Source organism: Oryctolagus cuniculus, chromosome 18, assembly GCF_964237555.1.
Source record: "Oryctolagus cuniculus chromosome 18, mOryCun1.1, whole genome shotgun sequence".
Taxonomy (NCBI): domain Eukaryota; kingdom Metazoa; phylum Chordata; class Mammalia; order Lagomorpha; family Leporidae; genus Oryctolagus; species Oryctolagus cuniculus.
Genome location: NC_091449.1, coordinates 18572441 through 18581127, shown reverse-complemented (window position 1 = coordinate 18581127; position 8687 = coordinate 18572441). Strand labels below are relative to the sequence as shown.

Here is an 8687-nt window from a genome sequence, read left to right as displayed (position 1 = left end):
AAGCAATGATAATTCTCCACCTCTTTTTGCTATATGGCTGAGAAAAGCTGCTAATGCATTCCACCATTTTTTAAAAGATATATTTATTTATTTGAAAGGCAGAGAGAGAGAGAGAGAGAGAGAGAGGTCTTCCATCCACTGGTTCACTCTCCAAATGGCTGCAACAGCCAGAGCTGGGCTGATCTGAATCCAGGAGCCAGGAGCTTCCTCTAGGTCTCCCATGCAGGTGCAGGGACCCAAACACTTGGGCCATCTTCCACTGCTTTCCCAGGCACATTAGAAACAGGGAGCTGGATCGGAAGAGGAGCAGCCAGGACTTGAACTGGTGCCCATATAGGATGCCAGCACTGCAGGCGGCAGCTTTACCCTCTATGCCACAGTACCAGCTCCATTCCACCATTTTTGTAAAATTCAGGCAGATCTAGCACTATCTCCCTCCCCTCGGTTTCTCTCTCTCGCTCTCTCGCTCTGTCTCTCTCTCTCTCACACACACACACACACTTAGACCCTGATTGCACAGATCACACATGAATTCCCAAGCTGTCACGACCTTGAGCTTCTCCTAATACCCTGTAGGAGATAAGTAAGGGCAGTGGGCTGAGCCTGTACTGGGCCACAAGGGATCAGAGACGATTGCCCAGAAGAAATGAAGGGGCCCCTGTTGGTGTAGCCACGCCTCCGGGGGCACGCCATCCCTCAAATGCCTGCAGATGAACGTGGATCCTTGTTGTCGAAGCCGCAACAGCCCTGGGGTGTGCAGGAAGCTCATTATCCAAAACGAAGACGATCCGGTGCTTGGACGAGCCCGTGCTGATCTATTACTGTTGTTAACTCAGCTCCGTAGTTCGTATCAGGTGCGGTTTCTGTGCTGTACATTGTGTGAGTCTCAGCAAAACCAGAATGACCTGCGTTCACCAGGACGGTAGCACGTGCGAGGTTTACCGCCCTCCAAAGCCCCTGCGCTCCCCTCTGCATCTCTCCCTCCCTCCCCCCAATAGCCATGTAAATCATTGGCTTTTTTGTCTCCAAGAATGTCACGTGGTTGGAACTACACAGTAGGTAGTCTTTTCAAGTTGCCTTCCTGCACCTAGTGTGCTAAAAAAACAATTATTAACAGACCCAAATATATTCTGTGCCTCTATGCTTTATAAAAATAAGAACCCAAAAGCATATAAATTAAACTTATTAATTAATAATTAATTATCATAATATAATAAAATGTAATAAGTAAATAATGTTCAACAGTATTTATAGGTTGTTTTCATTTTTCATATATAAGAAATCAACTAGGGTGGACTTTTATTTACAAAAGATTTATTTTTTATTTATTTGAAAGACACAGTTACACAGAGAAGTAGAGTCGGGGGGAGAGGGAGAGAGAGAGAGAAAGAGAGAGACAGAGGTCTTTCATCTGATGGTTCACTCCCTAGACGGCCACAATGGCCAGAGTTGAGCTGATCCGAAGCCAGGAGCCAAGAGCTTCTTCCAGGTCTCCCACGTGGGTGCAGGGGCCCAAGGACTTGGGCCACCTTCCACTGCTTTCCCAGGCCATAGCAGAGAGCTGGATCAGAAATGGAGCAGCCAGGATGCGAATTGGTGCCCCTATGGGATGCCGGTGCCGCAGGCCGGGGCTTTAACTCATTGCACCAAAGCACCGGTCCTTAGGGTGGGCTTTTAGCACAGTGGCTTAAGTCACTGCTTGGGATACCCACATCCCATACTGCAGTGCCTGGTTCACAAGCTGGCTGCTCATCCAGCTTCCTGCTGATGCACATCCTGGGTGGCGGCAGATGATGGCTCAAGTGCATGGGGGACCCATAGGAAGTTCCTGGCTCCTGGCTTCACCCTGGCCCAGCCCTGGTGTTGCAGGTGTGAACCAGCAGATAGAAGACCAATCTCTCTCTCTCTCGCTTGCTCTCGTTCTCGCTCTCTCTCTCTCTCTCTCTCTCTCTGCTTATTTCTCTGTATCCCTCTCTCTGTCTTTCAAGTAAAATGAAAAGAAGTACATTTCGGGGCTAGCGTGGTGGCATAGCGGGTAAAGCTTATTTTCCTCTATTCTATTTTGTAATGTATTTACTTATTTGGACGGCAGAGTTAGAGAGGAAGAGAAAGAGAGAGGTCTTCCATCTACTGGTTCACTCCCCAAATGGCTGTAACAGCCAGAGCTGGGCTGATCCAAGAAGAAGCCAGGAGCTTCTTCCAGGTCTCCCATGTGGGTACAGGGGCCCAAGGACTTGGGCCACCTTCTACTGCTTTCCCAGGCCACAGCAGAGAGCTGGATCAGCCAGGACTTGAACCCATATGGGATGCCAGCACAGCAGGTGGCAGCTTTACCCTCTATGCTGCAGCACTGGGCCCCACCCTTCTCCTCTTTTCGTATATCAAATCCACTTGTTTTCATTGAGCTGTTTTTAGTGGTTGTCCTACATGGAGCGATACCTGATACGAGTGGGCCAGAGAGTTGCCTAGGAGAGCACATGGAAGGAGGACAGAGAAGGACCCATAAGCAAAGTCAGCAATCAAAGGGCACTCCCACGTGGTCAGTGCCTGTTGCAAGACAGAGGGTGGCCCGCTAAGTGAGTATACAAGCAGGGTGGAGTTTAGCATGCATGAGGCTTCCTGGTGCCTCCATGTGCAGCTTAACTTCCTCGTGGCCATCATGGCGTCTCCTCCTTCCTGGTCTTGAGCGAGAAACAGGTGCACTATGGGAATGCAGCCACACTGGTTGGACAGGCAAGAGGGTGGGGTTGCAATGCAGCACTACAGAGAAATTATGGAGAAAAAAACCTTTCCAGCTTCATTTATTCCTACCTACCTCTCTACTGAGCTCCCCACTATCAGTAAGGTAAAAACTTCCTTAAAGCTTTGAAAATGTTCAAGGATTATGCTAATTTTATCCCAACAAGAGGTTATCAGAGGGTGGGGTTATCTGTAGCTTGATTTGTGAAATCCTCTAGTCCAATAGGTCTGTGTCTTTTTTTTTCCAGTTTGATAGGTAAATGTTGTTATCACCTTCATTACGGCCTTTACGATTTATTACAATTGTTATTACAGTTACTATGATTTTATTGTCCACTCCTGACTTCTTCATAATTCCGGCTACCTTCCCTTCTGATTCACAGTCTGTCTCTTCTTCCTTATGCAAATTCCAGATACTAAATTTTCCTCAATGATATCAAGCATTTCTTCTTTCGAGTAAATTTTAGAATAAAATTCATAGGAGCAAAGATCTTTGTTCGTGCATGACGTAGCTCTTCATCTGTGCAAAGCCTTTTCCTTCTCAGTGTAGTTTTATAGGTGTTAGTATGGCCTGCTCACTTAATGTTAAGTCTGGCAGCGTGACAAGCACTGGATAGGTGTAACAATCAAGGCTTAGAGCAAGCAGCAGGTAACATGAAATGCCTGTTGGCCCAACAGGGAAGAGGAGGGCCCCGACTCAAACCCTGGGTCTCCAAGCCCCAAGTTCAAGGCCAGCTCTCTGCCTGTGACCTTACTGTGCCAGCCTGAAGAAGAAAAATAAGTGCCTGTCTTTCCTATTTTGGCAGGGTGGGGGGGTGGGAGTCATATTCAGCTGAGGCCTGGCACTGTTCTGACCTCTGCAGAGGGGGAGGTGTCTTAGTCCATGCCCGCTGCTATAACAAAACCCCACCGCATGTGCAGTTTACAAATAACATAGCTTGACTGCTCACAGTTCTGGGGGCTGGGGCGTCCCAGGGCAATGTGCTGACGGGCGTGCTGTATGGCAAAGGTTCTTTCTTCATGGACGGCACGAAGATCCCTCCAGCCCTTTCACAAGGCTGCGGAACTCCTCCAAGAGGGCGGAGCTCTCGGGTCTAATCATCCCCTGAACTCCTTACCTCTCCGTACTGTTGCCTTAGGGGTGCAGCTTCGACAGTCGACAGGGGATACAGAGCTGCAAACCCTAGTATGAGGTCAACCCTCCCTGTTCTGTTTCAGTTTGCAACGAGCCTAACCCAGTGCTGCCTCGGTTGTCTGCACCAGTCCTCGCCTTCCAGCCATACACCTACTCTACTAGAACTTCCAGAAGGCGGCTCGCTGGGATCAAGTAGTTTGCACTTTCTGCGATCCCCAAGCACACATCTGGGGCCTGGACTGTTCCCATGACAACAGCATTCTGCCACCTTTGTCCTTGGGTCCAGGACCAGCCTGCAAGGCGGGGGTGGGGGGCGGCCGGTGGGACACAGGAGCAGTTGTTGGAAACAGCCTCTGTGAAGACGGCTCGGCCTCCTTGAGGAGGGGCAGAAAAGGCACGATGCCACTGGCAGACCAATGGGGCTTGAGAGGAGCCCACCAAGATCATCTCCAGTCGTCCCCTCCATCGCTGGAGTCGTCTTTTGGGGAGCAGAAGCCCTACAACCCTGCGAAGGCGAAAGCCAGAGAAAAGCTGTGTGTGGGCGTGGCCAGCACGTTGAACCTGCCAGGCTGGTGAACCCTGCAGTGACACCGAGATTCTGTAACGTAATATGGACGAGGAAGCAGCCTCAGGACCATCAAACAGCTTGCCCGGGATCAAACAGCCAGTCTGCCCGGGGCCTGGGTGGCTCCTGGTTCCGCCAGACTGCAGCCGCCTTACCCTGTACGGCTACGCACCTCCCTTCTCCTCTCCACCCCCAAGATCTCCGGCCAGGCCTCTCCCTCCCCCCACAGCACACGGGCCCAGGCACTCCGAGATCAGTCACAGTTACTTTTATTAGAATCAGTCTGCTAAAGACGGAAACAGGTGCCATTGGGCGGATTTCAGCCTCAGGTGTGGAGAGGCAGGAAGTAGACCTCAGATCGAGAGTGGAGACGTCGGTGGCAAAGATTCGTCCTCACACAGGGCTCAGCTTCGTCACATTCAGCGTGCTTATTCCTTTGACCTTGCTGGTGGTGACAGTGCCCTGGGACAGAGTCAGAGGAGGGCTTCAGGGGCTGGCATGGTGGCACAGCAGCTTAAGTCACTGCTTGCGACACCACCAACCCATATCAGGGAGATGGTTTGGGTCCCGGCTGCTCGGCTTCCAGTCCAGCTCCCTGCTAATGCACCTGGAAAGGTAGCAGAAGACGGCCCGAGTACTTGGATCCCTGCCACCCGTGTGGGAGACCTGGATGGGGGTCCTGGCTCCTGGCTTAGGTCTGGCCCAGACCTGGCTGTTGGGAATATTTGGGGACTATGAGTATTGATTCTACAGAAATAAAAACTATTAGAAGAGAGGCCAGCATTTTGGCACAGCAGGTAAAGCCACCACCTGCAGTGCCGGCATCCCATATGGGCACCAGTTTGAGTCCCGGCTGCTCCACCTCTGATCCAGCTCCCTGCTGATGCACCTGGGAAAAGCGACAGAAAACAGCCCAGGTGTTTGGGCCCCTGCAGCCACATGGGAGGCCTGTATGAAACTCCTGGCTCCTGACTTCGGCTTGGCTCAGCCCTGGCTGTTGTGGCCATCGGGGAGTGAACCAGTGGATGGAAGATCTCTATTTCTTCCTCTCTCTCTCTCTTTCAAATAAATAAATAAATCTTTAAAGAGAGAGAGAGAAGGAGAAAGAAACCAATGTAAGGGGCAGGCATTTGAGCCAGCAGTGAAGATGCCCAGTCCCATAGCCCAGTCCCCGGCGTCAGGGTCCGGCTCCTGTCCTCACTGCAGCTTCCTGCTAATGCAGAGGGATCAGGTGATGGGTCCCTGCCACACACGTGGGAGACCATGAGTTACTAACTTCCGGGGGCCAGCGCTGTGGCGCAGCGGGTTGACACCCTGGCCTGAAGCGCCGGCATCCCATAGGGGCACCGGCTAGAGACCCGGCTGTCCACTTCTGATCCAGCTCTCTGCTATGGCCTGGGAAAGCAGTAGAAGATGGCCCAAGTCCTTGGGCCCTGCACCTGCATGGGAGACCCAAAGGAGGCTCCTGGCTCCTGGCTTCAGATCAGTGTAGCTCCGGCCATTGCGGCCATCTGGGGAGTGAACCAGCGGACGGAAGACCTCTCTCTCTCTCTCTCTCTCTCTCTCTCTCTGCCTCTTTTCTCTCTGTGTAACTCTGACTTTCATATTAATAAATAAATCTTAAAAAAAAAAAAAAGAGTTCCTAACCTCCAGGCCCAGCCTGTCTCAGCCTTGGTCCCTGTGGGCATTTGGGGAATGAACCAGTGGATGGGAACATGGGAGAATAGGATCTTTCACTCACTCTCTCTCTCTCTCTCTGCCCCCTTTCTCTCTCCCTATCCCCTTTCCTGTCTCCTTCCTTCTCCCCTCCTTGCTTCCGTCTCTCCCTAATCAAATAAAAACCAACGCAACAAACCGGAAGCAACACAACCAGCATCCTTGTTCCTTTGCAGCTGAGTTCAAGGGTCAGAGATCACCTTGACGGAACGGAGGGCTGAAATGACAGGCCAGCCCCTTGACAGCCCTGAACCCTGATGCCGTAGCTGTGGAGTAGAGTCCGCGCTGTGAGACCCGGACCCCAGCACGTGCTCTGCTACCACGGCCGCTGCTCGCACCTCCCTGAGATCCTGGGAGCATATTTGCAATTTGCCTTAGGGAGAGAAAACGCTCTCCCAAGCTCTTCTTGTGTAAAATAGCTTGTTCAACATGGACATGGGAAAAACACACAACTGGTATTTGGAGCCTTTTACACCTGGGAGGGGCCCTGGGAACTATGGGCTATCACGGGCTCACAGGACGAGACCGCCAGCCTTACCCAGCCTGAAGGGCTGCCGGGGAAGCTCCGGGTGGGGAGACTCCAGGTGGCAACTTCTGGAACTCGTGCCCGAGCCCAGGAATCAGGTCTGTCCAGAGGAGTACACACACTTGTGTGTTCACGGGTTGGAGGGGACGCTACGGCTTACTAAGCTGGGAGAGGGGTGGGGTGGGGTGTGTGCTAAACCGCAGCCATTTTGCACACGCAGACTGCGTGTGGGCGGGTTCTCAGGCTACCTGTCCCCTGGACTTCTCCCCGCTTCCCTGGAGGCTTCCGTCACGCGTTCTGGGTTGCTTGGTGATTCTTTGGAGCACCCACTTGTCCTGAAATCTCACGTTCTGGAAGATGGCCGGCAAGTCCATCAGCCTCTTGTCCCACATGTACTCAGGGGAGAGGACCTTGGTGGGTTTGTGGTAAAGCAGGTACTTGTTCAAGTAGCTCTCCTCATGCCACACAGCCTCAACGTGGTGGGCTTTGTCCCTCGCCATGGCCTCGTGACAGGCTGTGGCGAGCTTGTGAACTTCCAGCACTGAACCCCCAAATAAAGCCTCTGTGTAATAGAAGTCCCCCTCGCCGAGCGGAACGTGGGCTTGCGACTGGGGCCAGCATTCGTAGGCAAAGGTGTCCCGATGGTGCCCAAAGAAGACAGGGTGGATGGTGCCGAACAAGGCGGAGAGGATCTCCACGCCCACGTGCTCCTGGAAGGTCACGTCCACGTGTGCGCACACCAGGTAATCCACCTCCTTGAAGAAGTGCAGAGAAGAGAAATGGCTGAGTATTTCCATGCGGGGTCCGGAAACCTCCCGGCGGCCGGCGGGGGTCGGGACCTCCAGGATGGCCATCTGCCTCCCGGCTCCGAGCCGGATGGGCGGGACGCCATTGGGCTGATCGGTAAAGATGTAGTATTTCACCCTGTGTCCCACCATGAAGTGGGCCTCTGCCGTCTCCAGGAACGGCTTCAGGAAGACCACGTACTTCTTCACGGCAAACGAGGCCAACCCAACGGTGACATTCTGGAGCCAGAAGTGCTCATTCAGTATCTCAATGTTGAAAGTCTCTTCCCACACAATTGGAGCTAACCAAGGTGTCTGGACAAGGACATCCTCCTTAGAAAACAGTAGCAGGTTTGGCTGTGGGTACACCAACCTTGATACGTTCACGACTTCCAGGTGGTTCATTTCTTTAGCAGCCAGACTGGGCCTGGCCAGAGTGTCTTCCAGATTCTGGCTTCTCGGTGCCAGGAAGGTACAGCCCAAGGAGGTCAAGACAAGGGCGAGGAGGAGAAGGCAGATCACATAACGAAAGGAGTGGGATTTTGATTTCTCCAGATGTGTCCGAGGCAGCTGGGCCATGGTTCTTGGGGTCTCCTCCCGGCTGGGAGGGCAACCTCTCCCAGGCAGGGGGAAGCCAGACCTGAGGCCCAGCGACATCTGAGCCTGCCCACACAACCTGCTCATCCGGTAGCCCCTGGAGCTCTCTAAGACCAATCCTGGGGCCAGCTGAGGGTGGGTTGGAGTCCCAGGAGAACTCCACGAAATCCAGTTTGGCTTTGAGGTGCTGTCAAGGTGGTCCGGTGGTGGCACTCAGTTACCAGCCAGCTAGAAGGTAAGAACCTGAGCAGAGGAGACACTAAGAGTCCTGAGAGAGGCACAGGAGGCGGCAGCAAGGGAGGGGGCCACAGAGCAGGTCAGGGGCAGAGATTGTGATGAAATGAAAGCTGGGCAGGGACCACCAGGCAGGCTGACCGAGGGCTCGGATGCTGCTGCCCTGGCCCGCCCGCGGCACTCAGCAGCTGGGAAACCCTTCCAACTGAGACCAGACTGCCTTGGGGGGCACGTGCAGATAGGCCGCGTGGGTCACCATGGGAGCCATGGCGGAGGGTGCGGGTTAATGTTGGCTTTCTTTTATTCCCCTAATCGTCACTTACAGTTCACTGAGCACTAACTTTTCAGGTGTTGAGCTGTTAGGATTACACTGCTACAGTTAATGTGCTT

The 8687-nt window shown here is 53.1% G+C and overlaps 1 protein-coding gene across 1 annotated transcript; it reads right to left on the bottom strand.

The window, feature by feature from the left end:
• Nucleotides 1–4692: 4692 nt before the first annotated feature.
• Nucleotides 4693–8428, bottom strand: LOC100338543 (histo-blood group ABO system transferase). Its single transcript, XM_017339806.3, has 2 exons — nt 6930–8428; nt 4693–4901 (listed from the first exon to the last, which is right to left on the bottom strand). The coding sequence occupies exons 1-2, from the start codon at nt 8148–8150 to the stop codon at nt 4833–4835; spliced, it is 1290 nt and encodes a 429-aa protein (XP_017195295.3). The 5' UTR covers nt 8151–8428; the 3' UTR covers nt 4693–4832.
• Between the last annotated feature and the right edge of the window lie 259 nt (nt 8429–8687).